The 24,061-nt window shown below is 37.5% G+C and overlaps 1 protein-coding gene across 1 annotated transcript; it reads left to right on the plus strand.

Moving 5' to 3' along the window:
• Positions 1–7,381: 7,381 nt before the first annotated feature.
• Positions 7,382–21,557, plus strand: LOC131803022 (uncharacterized). The gene is made up of 3 exons (XM_059123912.1): positions 7,382–12,818; positions 13,047–13,715; positions 21,505–21,557. Exons 1-3 carry the CDS (start codon positions 7,382–7,384, stop codon positions 21,555–21,557), a joined length of 6,159 nt encoding a protein of 2,052 aa, XP_058979895.1.
• Positions 21,558–24,061: the final 2,504 nt, after the last annotated feature.

A 24,061-nucleotide genomic window follows, 5' to 3' on the forward strand; every position in this document is an offset into this window, starting at 1 on the left:
TTCAATATTTTTGTCAGAGAAAATTTACAATATCGGCCAACTCCTCCAAGAGTCAATATTTCGAATGATCATTGCGCTTATAAAACGTGAAATAGGAGTCCAATGGTCTTCAATTTTCACACATACCAATACTGTTATAAACACTAAATTTGGTGCGAAGATCGGATATATCGGTCCAGTGCTTATGGTACCTCCTCCACATTAAACTTGAAAGTAACATCCGATTCCACTCAGACTTGGCACATATCACTATTTTCATCAACACAAGGTCTGTTGTGAAGAAGGTAAAGATCGGACTATTCCTTTTGGTACCACCCTACAAAGGATTACATTTTGAATAACCAAAACCATCATAAAATCCGAAATAGGCATCCGGTTCGCTTCAAATTACAAACAATCACAATATTTTTACTAGCCCAAGGTCTGGTCTGAAAATGTTATATATCGGTCCACTCCTTCTGGTACCTCCCCCACAAAGGGTCAACATTTGGAGTATACATGAAGTTAATAAAACACATAATTAACATCCGATTCCATTCAGACTTTGGACATCTCAATATTTTCATCAACACAAGGTCTGTTGTAAAGATGGTAGAGATCGGACCATTCCTTTTGGTACCTCCCCCACCAGGGGTTAAAATTTTGAATAATCAAAACTATCATAAAATCCGAAATAGGCATCCGGTTCTCTTCAAATTCTGGTAGCTCCCCCACAAACGGCCAAATTTTGAATATCCATGAAGCAGATAAAAAGTGAAATTAATATCCGATCACATTCAAACTTAGCACATCTCAATATTTCTGGCAACATAAGATCTGTTCTAATGATGGTAGAGATCGGACCATTTGGTCTGGTACCTCTGCCATATAGGGTTCAAGGTTTTGAAAAAATAAAACGCTCAAAGAAGACGAAATAAGTATCCAAGTCTCTTCAAATTTCACACATACACACATTTTTGTTAACACAAGAATTGATGTGAAGATGATAAACATTTGCGAACCCCTTTCTGGTACCTCAACCACAAAGGGTCATAATTTTCAATACTTTTATCTGTCATAACTTACGAAACAAGTCAGCGATGCTTTACATTTCTCTATATCTAAATATTTCTCTCAACCAGAAACCTGAGATGAATATGGAATTTATGATTTCGAATAAAACTGGATACCAATGTTGGATTTTACTGCATATTTTTATTTGTATCAGATAAGTACCTCACGCACATTTTAACATTTTCTAAAAACGATCACATATCGATATAAAATGAAGGAAGCAGTCTATGTAGTCCATACCTGGCGTGTCGCAATATCTATATTTTTTTTAGGTCCGATACGAAATGGACAATATTGGTCCATCCCTTCGGAACCTACTCCATAGAGGGTCAACAATTTGAATAATCATAACAGATGTCAAATTATTTTTTTAATAATCGAATATTGGCTTATAGTACATATATGTCGGCAAATCCGACTGTTACCTTTTAACTTGTTTTTATCAGTATTAGTTGAAGTGGAATACTCGGATCCACTATATCTAATACCTGACGCACTTTTCAAAATTGTCCAAAGCTTGCCACATATCTCACATAAAGTGAAGGAAGTAGTCGACATAGTCCCAATTTTTGTACATTGCACTATGGGTAAAAAGCATGATTTTTTGGCATAAAGTCATTTTTTTTTTTGGTTTCATATTTTGAAATTTAACTGATTTCCTAAATGTAGATACCCATATTAGAAAAAAAAAATGTTTAATATCAATACGGGTGGCAACCCTTTTTTGCTGGCGAGCTTTTAAAGTCAGCTGTTTGAAAGTCACTTTGTTTTGGTACAACTGGCGGTAAAGATTAGCTAAGTTCAAGTGCTTCTGATTTGACAAAATTAAAAAAAAATAAAATGTTTAATTATGGAAAACGTTAGTGCAGGTATGTAAAATTAAGACGAGGTGCCCTTTTTGTCATAATTGTCTGTTGTTGTAATACTGTGAATTGTTTCGTTTATGTATAGCTTTATATAAAATCTATAAATTGTAGTTGTGTTCCGTGGAGTGTAACTTGTGAATGGCAAAGCATTGCAAAAAGGTATAAATGCCAAGTTATTAACAAAAGTGTGTTAATTAATGAGTAACTAGCCTTTTTTGTTCTATTTTGTGCCAACACGTGTTTTGCAGATAAACATGTGTTTGTCCATGCAGCGCTTATTGAAATTTGGAGAAGCAACAATCGCTCAGAAGATGCACTTGTGAAATATGTGTTACAGAATATCAATAATATCAGTTTAAATGAAGACCAAATGCGTTTGATATCAAAACAAGTGAAAGATTTTGTTAATTATATAAAAAAGTATTTGCCAAAGTGCATCCGTAAACTAGAGCGATTTAAAACTAATTATTGTAATGAATGAGCAGTATGTTTCTCCAAATCATCATAGCCGATCGGCCAGATCGGCTATATAGCAGCTACATGAAATAGTGCCCCAAATCATATGACAATTCGTAGGTCATCTTGGGGGCATAAAAATGAATACAAATCAAATTTCACTTCAACAGCTTCATAAACAAAAAAGTTGGGTCAAATAGGCCAGACCGGCTATATAGCAGCTACATAAGAAATAGTGCCCCAAATCATATGAATATTCGTAAGTCATCTTGGGGGGGGGGGGGCTTAAAAAATGAATACAAACCAAATTTCACTTCAATAGCTTCATAAACAAAAAAGTTGGGTCAAATCGGCTATATAGCAGCTATATGAAATAGTTCCCCAAATCATATGAAAATTCGTAGGTCATCTTGGGGGCATAAAAAATGAATGCAAACCAAATTTCACTTCAATAGCTTCATAAACAAAAAAGTTGGGTCAAATCGGCCAAATCGGCTATATAGCAGCTATATGAAATAGTGCCCCAAATCATATGAAAATTGGTAGGGCATCTTGGAAGCATAAAAAATGCATACAAACCAAATTTCAATTCAATAGCTTTGAAATTAGAGTTTATGCCAAAATAAACGTAAAAAAACCCATAGTGCATTGTAGCATTTTTATCAGACTTAGGTCAGATACGAAATAGACAACATTCTTCCATTCCTTTGGAACCCCCTCATAAGTGTCAACAGGTTGAAAAATTCCAAAGGAGAGGGATTATAGTCCGTCCGTCAGTCCGTCCGTGTATTTTTGTGAACAAAATGCAGATCGCATTTATTATCCGATTGAGAAGAAATTTTGCATACAATATTTGTTTAGCCCAAGGAAGAACCCTGTTGAAATTGGTGATAATCGGATCAGATTTAGATATATGTCCCATATATCTTCAACCGATTTCGGGTTTATTGTGCACCAAATGGCCAACATGGCCGAATTCAGTCTAGCAGCAAGTTAATCAAATTTGGAGATAGTCGGTTCACATATAGCTATAGCACCCATATATATTTTTCATCCAATTTAAGTCCCTCACATGCTTAATATCCACTCCAGAAGAATAATATTTGATATCGGACATCGGATACTTATCGAAAATACCTCTGTCCAATTTTATTGAGATCGGTTTAGATTAGTTCCCATATATATCCTCAACCGATTTCAGTCCAAAAGGACTGCATTTTAGTACTTCATTCTAGTTTTAGGAGAAAATCGGTTAAGATATAGCTATAGATCCCATATATATGTTTAACATTCATAATATACTTTCGACAACAATGATATTTGGTACCTGATATCTTATAAAGCTTGGAAATATTTTTGCTAATTTTTATAGAGAACGGCTTAGATTTGAATATAGCTCCCATATATCCTTAATCCGATTTCAGGTTTATTGTGCAAAAAATGGCTAAAATCAGCCCAAATGGAGTGATTTCGGGACTGACATTTCCATTTTGTGCAACTCGGCTCCGCTATATATTTATTTAATTATTATAATCCTTTTCCAAGTGATATCATGCACCCTATAGCAAACTATAACATTTTGATAGGTAGTATGATCTACTTGAAATAATTTCTTTTGGTACGGGAGCTCTATTAAATATGCATAGTGGTGTAGGGTTTCATATAGTCGGCCCCGACCGACGTTTGGCTTTTCCTTACTGATTTTTTAACTAATGGTATTACAGAGGTGAAGTGCATCTGGTAGAAGCTACGAAGCCTGATTGCAAAGGTCGTCAATTTTAACCAAAACGCTGGACTTGTATTATTAACCGGATGCCTGATCCATAGGATGGTAGAAGCTGCGAGCGATTTGGTACTCACATCCGTTGGAGGCCTTAGCATTACCATTTTCACATTTCAGGCATTCCTGCTTGAATATTTCAAGGTATAGTTTCAGTTTTGCCTTCATACTCACAAATTCATTCATCTGACATCATAATAACTTACCCACCTCAATGTATGGCAAAAGATACCCCTTATTCATATAGCTTACCGTCGTTGTTATTAAAAATTCCTAACTATTGTCTTCCGGTGACACCTCCAACAACACATGCAGCTACTTGTAAGCCAGCAGTATCCTCCACAGGATGCACATTGATGTTGCTGATGTCATAGATGGTTTTTAATACAGGTGCATCTTCATATCCCCCACACACACCATGTACCCTCCAAGGCAGAACAGATCAGCGAAGAGATTCTTGTAATCCCCAGACATCCAGTAAATAAACAGAATGCACTGGTGAATGGAAAAATGGAAAAAAAACTCATTAACGCATACCAAGACAGTTTAAAAACATTTTGAAGGGGGGGCATTTGCTTATTGGGGTGGATCAATTTTTGAAAATCTTAAATTTTGTGAGGTATTATACCTTACAACTTGGAAATAGTAACAAGTAAAAAAGGTGTAAGGTCGGCCGGGACGAACTTTGAATATTCTCCACCCTTTTGAAGGAATTTGGCCATTTTCAAAAAAATAAAATCCGTTAAAACTTTTGTCATAAGCCATTACGAACCTCAAATACCAAATGTCAAACAATTCTATACGAAGACGTGGACCTGCACAGACATCTGTCTTAGGCTGTAGTATCCATTTCAAACTTCAAATGCCAAATTTGAAACAATTCCGGTGAATAATGTCGCTTAAATCATCAAAATACCGAATATTGGGAGGTACAGTTATATGGGGGCTATACCAAAAAGTATACATTCACAGACAATTTTCTGTCATAAGCTGTAGTATAAGCTACAATCATCAAACTACTGAATATCGGGAGGTACCGTTATATGGGACTATACGAAGGCGTGAACCTGCGCAAATAATTTTCTGACATAGGCTGTAGTATCCATAACGAACTTCAAATACCAAATGTGAAATATTTCCAGTGAATAATAAATTCACCCCAATACGGAAAATAGGCAGGAAACATTATATGCGGCTATACCCAAACGTGGACCTACAGGGCCCATTTTTTATACCAGAAGTCCTGCAGACTTAATATACATTTAAGTAAAATTTTATCAACCTACTTAATTTCGTTCGGAAGCTAGAGTTATTTCCAGAGACGGACAGACGGACGGACATCGCTAAATCGTGTTACAAACGGAATATATATAATATATCTTCCATACTATGGTGGAGGGTATAAAGATTGATATTTTCCACATTGATTTATGCTTGGTATTTAGCCATAGATCAGAAAAAATCTCTAAAATTTTTTAAAATATAATTCCAAATCACTATTTCTCCTACGACATCCTTTTACATTACCAATGGCTGGGGGTCACAGTTAACAGCATGTGATTGACGTTGAAAATGAAGGCAGTCTAACTGTTTTCGATGTCAACACATTTGCAAATCATTGAAAACCACACGCACACACACACACAAATGGAACACTTCAAATTCTGAGAATGCATTATTTTTACCCTTTCCCCCCACTTCTAGGTATCCCACGACGTTAACGATTTCACCATCATTGTTGACGTCAACACATTTGCACTCCTTTCATTGTCGTCGTTAAGGCGGACATGCATCACCGATGACAGCATGCAGCACTTTCATTTTTAGTTAAAAGTTTAAGGTTGAGCTGGCGTCTTATTCTAGGAGACAATGCAATTAAAATGGGAAAATTCCGTGCGATATTTTTAGAGAGTGGTATATTGAAGATAATGGAGAGGCTTTTAATAACGTGGTGTTTAAATGTCATCATTAACAAGTAAAAAATATCAGTCGGTTCAGCCAATGTTCGATTAATTAAATATCTTTTGACTTCTATTATGATTATTTAAATTGTTAACCCTCTATGGAGTGGGTTCCTAAGGAATGGGCCAATATTATATATTTTGTATCGGACATAAATAAATATGCTATAAATATTGTGACGTGCCAGGTTGGGACTATATTGGTTTTTTGCCCATATTTTTATCTGTATCACATAAAGTATGAAAATGGAATACTTCGGTCGACTCATCTCAGGAAATATTTAGATATAGCAAGATGTAAGGAATCGCTGCCTTGTTTCGCAAGTTATGATAGATAAAAGTATTGAAAATTGTAACCCTTCGTGGGTGAAGTACCAGAAGGGTTTCGCAGATATCTTCACAACAGATCTTGTGTTAGCAAAAATATTGGTATGTGTGAAATTTGAAGAGAGTTGGATGCTTACTTCGCTTACTTTAAGCGTTTTGCTTTTGAAAATCCTCCTTATGTGAGGGAGGTACTATAAGAAATGGTCCCATCTCTACCATCTTCATAACATATCTTGTGTTGATAGAAATATTGAGATGTGCCAAGTCTAAATGGAATCCGATGTTAATTTCACGTTTAAAATTCTTGGATATTCAAAATGTTGACCTTTTATGGGGGAGGAACCAGAAGGACTGGACCGATATATCCCATCTGTTCAAAAGAACATATTTTACTAACACATTTTTTAATTTTGTTTTTATTATTATTTTATTCTATGTCAGCATATAACTGACCTATATAATTATTGTTTGCCTTATGCAGGCCAATAGCCTAAATAAAGAAACACCTCGATTGGTTTCACATTGCATGGGTTATTGGCTGAAGTAATTTAGTGCTTAGTTAACTTTAAATGCTAGTTTTAATGAATTCAAAAATGTATAAATAGAAAGCAAAAATAAATATTCTTGGTAGATTACAAGAAATTGTAAACATACCAAGGTTACACAATTCAAGTGTTGTGTATATCTGCTTTAATTAATATTAATAAACATTTTTTGGTGACCCCGACGTGATCCTGACAAGGATTACTTGATTCACTCATAAATTTCGAATTTCCCCCCACCAGTGGTAAGGAATTTGAAATATTTATTTGTGAAAGGAGCTAGTTACGTACAACTAGTAGCACCATCTAAGAGCCAGAAACATCTGGAGAAGAAGCCAGTACCTACATCAAGAATCTGAATCAACTGATAGCTAATCACCGTAAGGCGGATACAGTATGGATCTAGCTACAGTAATCGAGCAACAACAAGCAGCAATTGCCGAGTTGAGGAAGGCAATTGCGAACGTAAAAAAGGCTCCATTGGAAAGAAGAACGGTGGAGTTCTACAGCAAAAAGCTCAAGGAAATGGAAGCACTCTGGGCAGAGATCGATCGCAATGAAAACAAAATTCGTGCAGATCCTGCGGCAGAGTCACATCTCCATATCACCAATAACGAATACCAAGTCATTGGTGAAGAGTACAGAGCTGCAATCGACAACATCGAGGCAGACATCAAAAGGGGCAAAGAACAAATGCCTCAGAAACCGCTTCCCGCAACAAGGGAGGGGGTGCAAAAACAATCAGGCCAGTTTACTGCAACCAGCAGCGTGACTGCATTAGTGAGACGTCAGAGGGCTCTAATGCAGTCCATACAAACGTTAATAAGGGGCAATTCAGGCCAAGCTGCTCCCTGTCAGACAGTGGCTGCAATTGAAAAACTGTGGACACACGTGGAAGATATCCACTTCAAAATGTTCGAGGACTTTGATGACCCAACGTTGGTGGGGTACGATGCATCAGCCTACGTTCTCTTAGAGGAAGAGACGTTAAAGTTCAAAGAAAAAATATCGACGCTAACACAGGTCGATCATTCGTCGTCTCAGCAGAGATCAGGCGGAAACTTGGCAAATCAAGTTAATCTGCCAAAAATTACAATCCCTCAATTTAATGGGGATTATTCGAAGTGGCAGACGTTTGCTGACATTTTTGGGAAAATGATCAACGAGCAAGCCTTGCCACAAGTGCAAAAAATGTGGTATCTCAAGGCCAACGTGACTGGGGAAGCCGAGAAACTCATAAGGCACCTCGAGTTGACCGAGGCGAATTACGACATTGCCTGGAAGACACTCCAAGACAGGTACAATAACAAGAGAGCTCAAGTGTCAACTATACTTGAGAGAATGCTAAACCTGCCCAACATGTCTGGCGATAGCAGATCAGTGAAGGACTTTCATGATAGTCTTCATGAATCGTTATTGGCATTGGAGGGTCTTGGAGTAAGGCCAAAGGAATGGGATCCACTCTTAATCCACATCCTAACAAAGAGGATGGACAAGACTACTCATGTGTTGTATGAGCAGTCGATTGTAGATTCGAAAGAACTCCAAACGATGGATCATTTCATGAAATGTTTGAGGAGTCGTTTCGAATCATTAGAAGCTGTCAATGGGATTCAGAAGAGCAAACCGTCAGCAACGACTGCTTCCACCACGATCCGTAGATGTCACATGTGCAAAGGTGACCACCCCCTATATTACTGCAAACAGTTCTTGGCAATGACAGTGCCCGAAAGACAGAAATGGGTTGCTAGACACAAGATGTGTCTAAATTGCTTCAAGGATGACCATCAGGCAAAAACGTGTACAAGTGGGAAGTGCAGGAAGTGTCAACAAAAACACAATACACTTTTGCATTTTTCAACGAGGCCACAAGTAGAGAACAAGTCAGCAGATTTGTCGGTTCAACAGCCGCCAACAGTAGCATCGGCGAATAGATCCCAATCATACGTACTTCTTGCAACCGCACGTGTTGCGATCAAGGCAAATAATGGAAGAAGCTATGAGTTTAAGGCGATTCTGGATTCCGGTTCACAAATTAATCTGGTGTCAGAGCGACTAGTGCAGAGGTTGGGTATCGAACCCATTCAAACATCTCTCTGTATCGAAGGTGTTGGAGGTAGATCAAGAACCGCAAACCACAGGGTCAACGTGGAGCTTAAGTCACTCACCAGCAAATTCAGAACACGCCTAGAAGCCTTTGTGTTACCAAATATAGTGCCACCCCAACCAAGCACTGAGATCGACATCACATCATGGCCTATTCCAGAAAACATAAAACTAGCAGATCCCTATTTTTATCAAACGACCAGGATTGACGTACTACTTGGAGCAGAGTTCTACTTCAACCTGATTCTCTCACAAGAACTTCGAATGTCCAAAGAGCTTCCTATATTGAAGAACTCAAAACTAGGATGGATTGCTAGTGGAAGAGTTCAGGCTGAATCAGAAACTGTGACATGCGCCGCTTTCGGAGAAGATGAACATGCTTTAGAAGAGTTATTAAAGATGTTCTGGGAACAAGACGATGTTTGTGAAGACCAGAAGTTGACAATAGCAGAGGAACAGTGTGAAAATCACTTCAACCAAAATACAACAGTGAATGAGAATGGTCGGTTTGTGGTGCGATTACCGTTTGCAGACGGCCCTGAGAAAATTTCTGAATCCTTGAATATTGCAGCATCAAGATTCTTTGCGTTGGAACGTCGCTTATCTAAGGATGCAAGTCTTCACGAGCAGTATGCTAAATTTATGAAGGAGTATGAGGATCTGGGACATATGACGAAAATACAATCAAGAGAGGTGCGTGGTAATCATTACTATATCCCGCATCATTGTGTCCTACGCCCAAATAGCAGCACAACAAAACTGAGGGTTGTGTTCGATGCGTCTTGCAAGTCATCATCTGGATGGTCACTCAATGATATTTTGCATTCAGGTCCCAGGGTTCAAGGAGATCTGTTTGGAATGCTGTTGCGGTTTAGACTGCCGAGATTTGTGTTTACAACAGACATTGAAAAGATGTACAGACAAGTGCTAGTCGACAAAAGAGATCGCAAATATCAACTAATCGTATGGAGAAACACTCCAGACAAGGAACTCGAACATTACATGTTGAATACGTTAACATATGGTACGACGTGTGCCCCATATCTTGCTACAAGATGTCTGAAAAGGCTAGCAGATACGAACATACAAAGATATCCATTGGGGGCGATGGTATTGCAAAAGAATTTTTACGTTGACGATTGCATGTGCGGGTCTGACAGTTTAACAACGGCAATTGAGATGCAGAAACAAGTTAATATGTTACTACTGGAAGCTGGATTTAGACTACGAAAATGGTGTGCTAACCACTTAAAACTGCTGCATGGAATTCCTCCAGAAGATAGAGAAGTAGATCTCAATTTTGACAAATCATCAACCAAGGTTTTGGGATTAACATGGATTCCTCAAGCAGACCGATTTTGTTTGAAGAGTGATGTGAACGAATGCACCAAGGTCACCAAGCGGAAGGTCACATCTGATTTGGCAAGATTGTTTGACCCCTTAGGAATTGCGGGTCCTGTGGTGTCAGCAGCTAAGATCTTTATTCAGCAACTGTGGAAGAATAAACTTGGCTGGGACGAGGAACTGCCAGCAGAAAGGGCAGCATATTGGCTATCGTTCCGAGAAGGTCTGAAGATGTTAAATGATTTCAGGTTACCCAGACACATGTTTGATGGAGAGAAACCAACAAAAATTGAGATACATACTTTCGTGGACGCGTCAGAAAAGGCATATGGTGCTGTGGTGTATCTTCGAGCTATGCTGCCAGACGGCAGGCATATAGTCAGACTTCTTTGTTCAAAATCAAAAATAGCACCAATAAAGGAGATCACGCTGCCACGGTTAGAGCTTTGTGCCGCTGAATTGGGAACAAAACTTACTGCTAAGGTCAAAGCCGAATTGGGTTACGAAGATCTAAGGACTATTTATTGGTCAGACTCAGAGATTACATTGTACTGGATCAATTCAGAACCATCAGCTCTAAAGACGTTCGTTGCCAACAAAGTAAAAAATATACAAGGCAGATCGATAAACACTCAATGGCGACATGTGGGGACGAAGGATAATCCTGCCGATTATATATCCAGAGGTATGAAACCAGATCGTCTGTCGGGATGTCTGATGTGGTTTTATGGACCCACGTATCTACATGGAAATGAATCTCTCTGGCCGGGGCCCTTCTCAAAGAATAGAGAAAATCAATCCGATCTTGAATTCAAGACAAAATCTACAGTATCAGCAATTGCCTCACAGAGTGGGTTACAGGATATGATCTATGGAATCAACCACAAGGGTTCATTTAGACGATTACAACGTATTGTCGGTTATGTCCTGCGATTTTCAGAAAGGATAAAGGGACGCAAGCATGGAAGTTCGACAGATGTATTGACACCTATGGAGTTGAATCAGGCGATGCAACTAATAGTCAAGACCGTACAGGTGGCAGATTTTGCGAAAGAAATTCAGCAATTGAGGAAACATGGAGCATTGGACAAATCAAGCTCCATACATAGTTTAACTCCGTTTCTTGATGACAGAGGAATACTTAGAGTCGGTGGCAGGTTGGAAGAGGCAACCTTAGCATACGACACAAAACACCCGATGTTGTTACCATACAACGATCCAATTGTGAAACTCATTCTTAGCATGATCCATTTAGAGAATAGCCACTGTGGCTCACAACTATTACTGGCAACATCAAGACAAAAATATTGGATAATCAAGGGGAAGGCTATGGCTCGCAACATTGTGCAAAATTGCGTAAGGTGCACCCGGGCGAAGCCAAAGTTATACAACCAAATCATGGGAAATCTCCCACCGAGCAGAGTCACACCAGCAAGGCCGTTTATTGTCTCCGGCGTTGACTATTGCGGACCGTTATGGGTCCACTACAAAATACGAGGCAAGAGACCACACAAGGTTTACATCGCTGTCTTTGTCTGCTTCGCAACAAAGGCTGTACATTTGGAAGTAGTTACAGACCTAACAACGGAAGCATTCATTGGAGCATTGAAGAGATTTATCTCTCGGCGAGGAAAATGTCAAACCCTATATTCAGACAACGCGACTAACTTTGTAGGTGCTAAAAATCAGCTCGATGAATTCAATAAGGCTGTCTTTGGGGAGAAGGGCAAAAAAATAATAGCGGAGACGTGTTCAAGAGAAGGGATCGATTTCCAGTTTATTCCCCCAAGAGCACCACATTTTGGTGGCTTATGGGAAGCCGCGGTGAAGTCAGCCAAGCAACTGTTGCTTCGCACCACTAATAGTGCATCATTAACCCACGAAGAGTTGGAAACAGTTGTTATTGAAATAGAAGCAATCCTGAATTCCAGACCGTTGACTCCTATTTCTGACGATCCAAATGATCTAGCTGCATTAACACCTGGTCATTTTCTTGTGGGAGAACCGTTAACGGCACAGGTTGACCCATCAGCGAACCAATGGTCAACATCATTGACAAGCAGATGGAAGGTCGTATCTCAAATTAGGCATGAGTTCTGGAAACGTTGGTCCACGGAGTACTTAAATACTCTGCAAGAAAGAAGGAAATGGAGTACACCATCTCCAAACGTGGAACCTGGTCAATTGGTCATTATTAAGGAAGATAACATGCCTGTAATGCAGTGGCCGCTAGGCAGAATAACCCGAACATATAAGGGCAACGATGGAGCCGTTCGTGTAGTCGACGTAAAGACACAAAACGGCGAAATTAAAAGAGCTATAACCAGATTAGCTCCTTTATGGAAAAAGGAAAAGGAACCTCTTCCGCCTATAGAGACCAAGAGTAGGAGTGAAGAGCCATCTCCAAAGCGATTGAAGACGTCAAGCAGCATGCTAGTATCGATGATGCTTGTGGCTTTACTATTTTTACCTCTATGCTTGTGTCATTCGTTCAACATACACAAGTTTGAGAATAAGCCCGGCATCTATTTTGAAGGAATTGGAATCACAAAAGTAGTAACAGCAGAGTGGAAACTGATCACTTATTATGATCTTTCCCCATTTTGGGCAGATATGGATGGCTTTTCTACCGGGATAGGAACCCTTCAGAAGTTGTGTAAGATAGCAGTTGAGAACAGAAGCTGTGAGATACTTTCAGAAAATCTTATTCAAGTACAAAAGCAGTTGGAATCAAATACACTGAACATATTCCCCAGGCGCATCAGGAGAGGAGCTCTAAACATAGTCGGGAACCTCGCACACTCGTTATTTGGTGTCTTGGATTCGGAATATGCGGAGCAAATGACTGTGACAATTGAGAAGGCAAATGAAGACAAGCAACATTTGTTGGATCTTCTAAAAAATCAGACATCTATTATTGATTCAACAATCAACATAATTAGAAAGGACGAAGATACGAGCCAAAGGAACTTCGGCAACATGCAAGTGGAATTGAACCTTTTGGCAAATAAGGTGAAGAAAGAAGAAGATGTTGTAAAGACAACACAATCAATTATGTTTCTCACTTCACAGCTCATGCTACTTTCATCAAGGTTGAAACATATAGAAGATAACTTAATCGACGTTTTAACGGATGCTCATCATGGTCGGATAAGTCCGTTGCTACTTACGCCACATCAATTGCTACAAGAGCTCCAAACCATCAAGGCTCACATTCCTCCATCTCGTGCTCTACCCGTTCGCGAAGATAATGTTTCGGATTTCTTCAAATTAATGAAGAGTAAGGGAAGGGTTATTAAGAACCATATCATATTCGAGATTCGCCTTCCATTAGTGGATCTCCAGCAGTATGATTTATTCAAAATGATCCCCGTACCTATGCTACGATCCGGTCGATTTATTTCAATAGCTTTGAAATCAACATTATTGGCAGCTAACGTCCATCGGGATGAGTTCATATCGCTAACCGCAGAAGAAATGAACAGCTGCATACATACCACAAATGACGTTTTTATTTGCGACAACCAAGCGAAATTTAGCAAAGGCGATCGATCACATTTATGCGAGGTGATTTTCTTATTGAACAAATCGTCAGAAGCGTGCGACTTGCAATCGACCATGCACCACCAAACTTGGAGACAAATGGAACAAAAGAATAAATGGATGTTTACTCTAGCCAATTTAACAGAATTGTCCTTTGTTTGTGGTACAAAAATGACACACCTGGAGGTGCAAGGAGCTGGAACTTTAGAAATTGGGCCAGGCTGCATTTTCAAAGACAACACATTTACAATATACGGTCACTACGAAAACAAAACAACAGTGCACACATCATATCTGAGACTTAAGCCACTGGATTCCATAATCTCAAGCAGTAAGCTTGTCTTGCTCAACAAAACATTAAACAGCACCTATGAAACACATGCTGCTGAACTCGTCACCTTACACCAACAGCTAAAAACTATTGAAATCGGACGCCTTCCACAATTAATGAAATCGACGGCCATTCACCATCATACCATCAGCTATCTAGCTCTTTGCATTGGAATTGGAGTAGCCATATACGTCATTGTCAAGTTTCGCCACCACAGAACTTCCAACAATAACATGAACCCAACACCTACCCCTCGGCAGTCAGTCTCATCATCATACGTCATTGACCAGACAGTTTCTTGAACGTTCCTCGTTCAACGTGGGGGAGAATGTTCAAAAGAACATATTTTACTAACACATTTTTTAATTTTGTTTTTATTATTATTTTATTCTATGTCAGCATATAACTGACCTATATAATTATTGTTTGCCTTATGCAGGCCAATAGCCTAAATAAAGAAACACCTCGATTGGTTTCACATTGCATGGGTTATTGGCTGAAGTAATTTATTGCTTAGTTAACTTTAAATGCTAGTTTTAATGAATTCAAAAATGTATAAATAGAAAGCAAAAATAAATATTCTTGGTAGATTACAAGAAATTGTAAACATACCAAGGTTACACAATTCAAGTGTTGTGTATATCTGCTTTAATTAATATTAATAAACACCATCTTCACAGCAGATGTTGTGTGATTATAAATAATGGGTTGTGTGAAATATGAAATGAACCGGAAGCTCTTTTCGGATTTTATAAGAGTTATAGTTATTAAAAACTTTGAAATTTTTTGAGGGAGGTACCAGAAGAAATTTTCCGATCTATACCATTTTCATAACAGATCTTGTGTTGATAGAAATATTGAGATGTGCCAAGTCTAAATGGAATCGGATGTTAATTTCACATTTTTTGAACTTCATGGATATTCAAAATGTTTACCCTTGTGAACCGACAGCAGATATTGTGTTACTAGAAATAATGGGATGTGTGAAATATGAAATGAACTGGATGCTTATTTCGGACTTTATAACAGTTATAGTTGTTCAAAACTTTGAAATTTTGTGGGGGAAGTACCAGAAGAAATGGCCCGACCTCTACTATATTTATAACAGATCCTGTGTTGACAGAAATATTTAGATGTGCAAAGTCTAAATGAAATCGGATAATTAATTTCACGTTTTATGAACTTCATGGATATTCAAAACTTTGACATTTTGTGGAGGAGGTACCAGAAGGGATGGACCGATATATTTCATCTTCACAGAATATGTTGTGTTACTAGAAATAATGGGTTATGTGAAATATGAAGAAAACCGGATGCTCTTTTCGGACTTTATAAGAGTTATAATTAAAAAAAAAAAAACGTTGATATTTTGTGGGGGAGGTACTAGAAGAAATGCTCCGATCTCTACTATACTTATAACCGATCTTGTGCTGATGGAAATATTGAGATATACCAAGTCTGACTAGAATTGGAGGTTAATTTCGCATTTTATAAGCTTTATGGATATTTGACACTTTGTTGAGAAGGTACAAGAATGGGTAGACGGATATATTCTACCTTCACACCAGATCTTGTCTTAATAAAAATATTGAGATGTGTGAAATTTTGGACTCTTACATCACATTTTGTGAGATTTATAATCATTCAAAATGTTGACCCTTTGTGGCAAAAGTACTTTTATAGAGTGGGCCGAGCTGACCTAGCATTGGCAAAAATATTGCGATTTTCAAAGTTTTCACAAAATCGAATGGTCCATTCTTTTTCTACGACGTAAATTATCTTCTGTAAAAATTTAGACCTTTCGTGGGGAGGTACCGGAAAGAGTGGATATTGGAGTTTCTCCGAACTCGATTTAAGTTTGCCAATAATATTACAATGTACCAAGTTTGGTCCAAATCGGATATTCCTTTTAAGAGTTATCGTGCTCACCAACCCGGCAGACGGACTGGCGAATACCTCTAGATAGACTCCAAATGTTTTAAAAAGGACTTGGTCCAAAGAGACCAGGGGTCTAAATCCGTTATTTCGATGAGGCACTTTTTGGTCATACCAAATAATATACAGTGTGAGCTTAAAAGCCACTAAGCCACTCGTCCGACAGCTGTTAAAATTATTCCAGTCACAGCTCATTATATTGTTTAAAAGCGAATTTTGGTGAGAATATTCCAGAAAAAAAGTTTTTTGTGATGGAATTCAAGCGTGATAGTGGGATTCCTTATATTTGGCTGGAAACCCACAAGTGGGTATCGTTAGAGCACTCCAGCATTTAAATACGAATAAATCTTTTGTGTCTCGTAACATCGCTCGTTATCATGATAGTGGTAGCGTAGCTCGACGTCTAGGAAGTGGACGGAAGAAAACAGCAACATCAGCAGAAATGGTTCGCAAAGTAAAGAAGCGAATGGATCGAAACCCGCGTCGCAGTTGCCGAAAAATGGCTCGTGAGCTAAACATATCGCAATGTCCAATTCGGCAAATATTGAAAAATGAGCTCGGGGTAAAACCATTGATATTCCAAAAAGTACAAGAACTTACAACGCAACAGAAAGAAAGTAGAAATTACTGAAATTATTTAGTTCTGCATTTCGCTAAGGGGGAATGCTAAAAACTTAAAATTTGATATCAAGGTATCTGAGATTGAAAATCTGTACCATGTCTGTACGAAAAGTACTGGATGGTAAAAAATTTGGTATTTGAAGGAATATTAAGGTCTCCGTTAGTTATGGCGGTGGTTTTGGAAATGTGTGCCATTGCTCTACGAAAAGTTCTAAGACCTACTAAATTTGGTATTGGGTGAAGAGACAAAGCTGAAATTCTGATATTTGAGGTCTAGACTATTTTTATGGAGACGAAATTAAACATGACATTTAGTTTTTTTTGGGAAAAACTTTCTATACCCTCCCTCTATAGCCTAAACCTGGCACCAGGCCCACTCCTTAAAATAATATATAAAACTATTTTTTTTTTAATTTTTATACTGGTCTTTGATCGGTACACAAATGTTTTGAAACACTTTATATTGTAATCCTTAAAGGATATCAAAATGGCACTGAAATTGATATCGCAACCACAAAGAGATAATGGTAACTTGGGTCACAATCTTTAATAGAAATTCTGTTAAATTACATGATATTAAATCAAATATATTAAATTTAATACGAACTTTCCATTTCCAATAATTTTTACACGCTCATAATTTATATTGCTTTACTTGGAGGCAAAATTCCAAAAAAGGGGTTTCCCACATTAAAAGTCGATAAATTCTCATTAAATTCAAGTTTATGTTTATTCTTTTACTCCACTTAGTATTTCTATTTCCATTTCCGTTTGCGTTTTGTGATTATTGCTGTGGATATGAACGAATATTACGCTACAGTGTTTGGAAACAATTCAGTGTTCTTTTATAGATATAGTCTGTAGGTAATGAAAGTCTGCAGGTAATCTATGGAGGACGTCATGTGGTGACGAGTTAAAATACACTTAATCAATATTGTATTTGCAGAAGAAGTTGCATAGTTCATCTATAGACAGAAGGCTACTACTGTCAATCTGCAGAAAGAATAACTTATGTGGGTGGTCTCCTAGCCAAAGAATACCTTTTATAGATCTTTGTATATAGTGGATCTCGTTTTAAGTATTTTACAGAGAAAAGTCTTCTTAGCACAGTTTTTTTTAAGAACCATTTCTGTGAATCTCTCAAATTAGGAACCCTTTCATGTGTTTTCTAATGTTTTTTTACGGTAGAAGTTTTTTGTACCCTCCACTGGAGGGTAAATTCAATATTTCATTTAATTTGCAACATCTTAAAATATTGACCGGTTAGCATTAGGTATAAATATTTCCCATCAACCATGTATGCATAGACATATACATTTCGAAACCATTCCTGGGAGAAGCGTGGGATGGCAAGTGGCAAAAAATAACTATTCAATGTAAAATATACATTAAGTTTTGCCGACAGATATATACCCTCAACAAATATTCAATTATTTAAGTATATTTGGACTTCTGTTGATTATTGAAATTGTTGACCCTCTATGGAGTACATTCCGAAGGAATGGGCCAATATTTCCCAATTTTTATTTCGTATCGAACCTAAATAAATATAATAAAAAATATTGCTTTTTTCGCTTTCTTTGAGCGTTTTGTTTTTCAAATCTTGAACCCAATGTGAGGGAGGTACCAGACGAAATGGTCCGATCTATACCGTCTTTATAACAGATGGAAATATTGAGATGTACCTAGTCTGAATGGAATTGGATGTTAATTTCGCTATTTATGAGTTTCATGGATATTTAAAATTTTAATCCTTTGTGGGGGAGGTACCAGAAGGGGTAGACCGATATGTCCCATCTTCACATCAGATCTAGTGTTAGTAGAAAAATTGGGATTTGTGAAATATGAAGAAAACCGGATGTTTTTTTCGGATTTTATAATCGTTTTGGTTATTCAAAACTTTCAGCCTTTGTGGGGGAGGTTACAGAAGGAATGGTCTTATCTCTACCACCTTTATAACAGATCTTGTTGTTGATGGAAATATTGAGATGTACGTAGTCGGAATGGAATCAGATGTCAACTTTGCGTTTTATGAGTTTCATGGATATTTAAAATTTTGATCCTTTGTGGGGGAGGTACCAGAAGGAGTGAACCGATATGTCCCATCTTCACATCAGATCTAGTGTTAGTAGAAAAAATGGGATTTGTGAAATATGAAGAGAACCGGATTTTTTTTTTCGGATGTTTTAATTATTTTGGTTTTTCAAAACTTTCAGCCTTTGTGGTGGAGGTTCCAGAAGGAATGGTCCGGTCTCTACCATCTTTATAAAAGATCTTGTGTTGATGGAAATATTGAGATGTGCTTAGATCTGATTCCAGATGTCATTTTTGCGTTTTATGAGTTTCATGGATGTTCAAAATTTTAATCTTTTGTGAGGAAGATAGCAGAAGGAGTGGACCGGTATATCCCATCTTCACAGCAGATTTTGTGATGTTGGAAATAATTGGATGTGTGAAATATGAAGAGAATCGAATGGTTATTTCGGATTTTATAATCATTTTGGTTATTAAAAATTTTGACCTTTTGTGGGGGAGGTACAAGGAGAAATGGTACGATATCTACCATCTTTGTTATTGATCTTGTGTTGATAGAAATATTGAAATGTGCCATGTATGATTGGAATCGGATGTTAATTTCACGTTTTATGAGCTTCATAGATATTCGCAATTTTGACACATTGGAGGCTGGTACCAGGCGGAGTGGTGCAATATATAACATTTTCACACCAGACCTTGGGTTAATACAAAATATTGTGAAAAGTGTAATTTGAAGATAATCGGACACTTAAAACACATTTTATAATGTTGACCCTTTGTGGGGGAGGTACTTAATAAAGTAGACCAATATTGTCCATTTCCGTACCAGACCTAGCACTGACGTAAATATAAGGATTTGCAAAGTTGGAACAAAATCGGATTATGCTTTCTCTTTCTGTGCGGAAAAAATATTTTTTTAAATTTCGACCTTTTGTGGGGTCGTACCGAAGTTGCCCATTTCCGAGCTCGATCCATGTTTGAGAATAATATTTGGTCCAATTTTGGACCAAATCGGATACTCTCTTCTAGAGTTATCGTGCGCACCAGCCAGACAGACGGACGGACGGATGGACATCGCTAGATGGACTCCAAATGTCCTTCAACGGATTTGGTCCGAAGAAACCTAGGGTCTAAAACGGTTTTTTTTTGATAAGAAACCTTTTGGCCGTATCAAATGATATATACCCTATCAAGCCATATGTATATCTGAGGGTATAAAAATTTAGGAATTTAGGTTTATTTGTTCTGCTGAACTACTACTTCGGTACTCTTATTCTATATGTCATATATGGTTACAGGGTTTTTCATAGATTTTCTATAGACAATATATATATGTATTTTAAAGTTAGAATGAATTATATACGTATGACCAGGCTTAATACCTTTTATGGTTATCTTGTAAATAGAGGGGTGTCTATGGAGAAGTAATGGATTTCATATAGCTGTGCTGTACACAGAAGGCCCCAACTGAATCGTTTATAGACTGAATACCTTTGATGAACATTCCTAAAACAGTAGGCCTTCTATACGTCACATATAGTTCTTTCGTCGATGGAATACCTTAAATAATTCTGCGGGCAGAATTTAATTATTAAATTATGTTTTCAATGAATATAACATCTTGTATTGCTATTTTACAAATGGAAGAGTTACTAAAGGTATTCCATAGATAAAATAATTAGCTAAACCTTTATCCAGCTTTGTATGTTATTTTAGACCAATTCCATGAAATGATTAGAGTCGCAATACTGTGCATTGGGCCTCCATCGCAGAACTGATTACAGACAATAGAAAACAACTACACAGACACTATAAATTACAATTCCGGAATGAAATAAGAAAACACAAAAAAAAAACCATCCAAACAAACGAATGAACAAATAACCACACAGAGATTCTTCGTCTTCTTCAGCTTTGTCTTCTTTTAGAGCCAGATTCAAATCAAGCTAATAATAATAATAACATGGCCAATTTAACATAATTGCTTCGAAATACAATGGAGGCAATGAATAGCAACCAGAAAAGACAACAGCGGAGCACAGCAGATAAAACCGCAAGAAGCCACAAAAGCAAAACTAGCGACTTTCATAAATTAGAAAACAAAAGGAGGTGGGGTTGGAAAACAAAAGAAAAGGGGTTTGGGAACAAAGAGAATAATTTTGTGGAAGGGGGAGGGGGAAGTGGTGGTGTGGTGCTGAGGTTGGTTGTGGGACAGGAAACAAATCAGCGTTTATCCTTTTTTCGCTTTGAGTTACTAAAGTACCACCACTTAGTGAATTGTAAGAAGTGTAGAGCAATTCATTTGACCTTAGCGATAGGGGTGTGGGGATGTTGTTTGTTGTTCGGCATTCGAATGATTTAATAAAAGTGTTAAATGCAATTCTTGAATTAAAATTTAATTTGAATTACAAGAAATATTGTAATATTGCGAGAAATGCTGAATATTTGACACGGAGAATTGATAGAATTTTGAGGTGAACTGTAGGGAGGTATTGTAACCTAATTAACAAATCTATTGAAAAATGTTGCAAAATATCAAGGTGTTTAAAAGGTACCAAAACTGTGGTTTATATTGAAATTTTTTTTGTATTGATTTTTTCAGCCACTCAGGAATCCATAATGCAAAATTTACAGAATTATATTGAAAAGCAGTAAGGAAAGGTCAAAAGTCGGGCAAGTAGCGCTTCTTCTTGTCAGTTTATAAAATATGTTCAGACTTACATATGGGGGAGATACCGAATGAATGGTCCAATGTTATACACACATCATCTGAGCTAACTCTGATATATCTGTTAGTTACAACGTGCCCAATTCGGACTATATAGACTTTCACTTTATATGAGCTATGTGATAATTTTTAGAAAATTTAGTACCTCCCCCCTTTCTGGTACCTCCCACATAAATGGTCACAATTTACCCTTTATGGGGAAGGTTCAAGAAAGGGTAGGCCAGTATCTATAATCTTCATCCCAGAACCTGAGTTAGTAAAAAATGTTTGGAAATGTGAAATATGAAGAGAACCGGATGCTTATTTCGGATTCTACGATCGTTTTGGTAATTCAAAATTTTGACCCTTTGTGTGGGGAGGTACCAGAAGAAATAGTTCGATCTGTACCATCTATTTTGTGTTGATAGAAATATTGAGATGTACTAGGTTGGAAAAATATTGGATGCTCATTTCGCTTTATATGAGCTTCATGGTTATACATTCCTCCTTTGTGGGAGAGGTTCCAGAAGAAGAGGTCTGATATATCCCATATTCCCACCAAGCTTTGCGTTTGTAAAAATATATTAAATTTAAAGAGAAACGATTGGATGTGTCGCATTTTTTGAGATGAGAGGTATAATTATTCAAAATGTTGACCCGTTGTTGGGGGAGGTTTCAGAAGGAGTGCATTACATGATGGAGAGGGCCGATATTGTTAATTTTTACATCTGACATAGCACCGATACAAATATTAGAATTTTCAGAATTTGAAATCTTGTTCTGTGATTTAAACTATTTTCTTTGAAAAACTTGACCTTTTAAGGGGAGGTACCAGAAGAAGTGGACCGATATTACTCGTCTTCGAACTCGATCTAAGTTTGATAATAATATTACCATGCGCCAAGTTTGGATCAAATAGGAGCTATCGTGCACACCAGCCAGCCAGACAGACGGCCAGACACCCCTAGATCGACTCCGATTTCTCACAATGAAATTTAATTTAGAATAATTCTTCCTTTAACAACAAAAAAAAAAAAAAAAAAAAAAAAATGGCGGTTTTCTAGATTTTATTATTTTCTGCCAATAAGCCATTCTGAATTTGTAACAATTATCGAATCCCGCCGTTCTAGTGTTAGAAGCACTCTAACTAATATCTCCTTTTGATATATGAGATTGTATATATTTTGCTAAGGACATTCATAGCTATATCGACTCATCTCGGCGAAATATGAAAGCGCTTGCTTAATGTGATCGACACTTTGGTATTTTTTAGTGCCAACCTTGCTTTCCAAGACACAGATTGGCAATAATTGGAAATGAAGCGAGAAACCTCATTTTGTAACCATTCTTGGGTGGAGCGTGCTGTGAGCGATGGTGCTGAGTCCTGTTGGAATGTCCAAGGTCTGCGGCCAAAATGTTTGCATGCCCAAGACTTTAATACAACCTCCAGAATATTTTCGCCATAATATTCGACAATTATTCTGATGCAACGGTCGATTAATTCGAGCGGCGACCGACAATCGGCTGTTATAGCGGTCCACACCATCACCATGGCCGGCGCTTGAGTTCTGGTGGCCAACCGAAGGTGTCAATTTTCAGCTGACCTCTTTGGCAAGTAAACACGATCATTTTGTTTGTTTACAAACTGCTGGACAATGAACGTTTTTTCATCGGAGAAAACCAAATTCGGCAGTTCACCAATTTCGGTCAAGCGAAGCAACTCTTTAGCTCTTTTGAGTCTATTTTCTTTCTGTTGCGGTGTAAGTTCTTGGAATTCTTTTAATTTCAATGGCTTTACCCCGAGCTCATTTTTCAATATTTGCCGAATGGAATGTTGCGATATGTTCTGCTCATGAGCCATTTTCGGCCACTGCGACGCTGGTTTCGATGCTTCTTTATTTTTCGAACCATTTCTGCTGATGTTGCTGTTTTCTTCCGTCCACTTCCTTGACGTCGGGCTACGCCACCAGTATCACGGTAACGAGCGATGGTGCGAGATATAAACGATTTATTCACATTTAAATGCTGGAGTGCTCTAACGATAGCTACTTGTGGTTTTACAGAAATCGCACTATCACGCTTGAATTCCATCACGAATAACTTTTTTTCTGGAAAATATTAGTATAGTATATGGTAATAAGCGTGGATTTTTTAAAAATTATTTTTGGGGGACTAGTAATAAGCGTGGATTTTTTAAAAATTATTTTTGAGGAACTAGTAATAAGCATTGATTTTATAAAAATTAGTTTTGGGGGACTAGTAATAAGGGTGGATTTTTTAAAAATTATTTTTGGGGGACTGGTAATAAGGGTAGATCTTTTAAAAATTATTTTTGGGGGACTAGTAATAAGCGTAGATTTTTTAAAAATTATTTTTGGGGGACTAGTAATAAGCGTGGATTTTTTAACAATTTTTTTTGGGGGACTAGTAATAAGCTTAGATTTTTTAAAAA

Source organism: Musca domestica, unplaced genomic scaffold (genome assembly GCF_030504385.1).
Source record: "Musca domestica strain aabys unplaced genomic scaffold, Musca_domestica.polishedcontigs.V.1.1 26, whole genome shotgun sequence".
NCBI lineage: Eukaryota > Metazoa > Arthropoda > Insecta > Diptera > Muscidae > Musca > Musca domestica.

Bases quoted from the DNA above. Each gene is read 5' to 3' on its own strand.
- LOC131803022 (XM_059123912.1), top strand. From the start codon at position 7,382: ATGGATCTAGCTACAGTAATCGAGCAACAACAAGCAGCAATTGCCGAG. The intron at 12,819-13,046 runs GTAGGAGTGAAG...CATTTTGGGCAG, and splicing joins TCCGCCTATAGAGACCAAGA to ATATGGATGGCTTTTCTACC. The intron at 13,716-21,504 runs GTAAGGGAAGGG...TGATTTTTTCAG, and splicing joins TTTCTTCAAATTAATGAAGA to CCACTCAGGAATCCATAATG.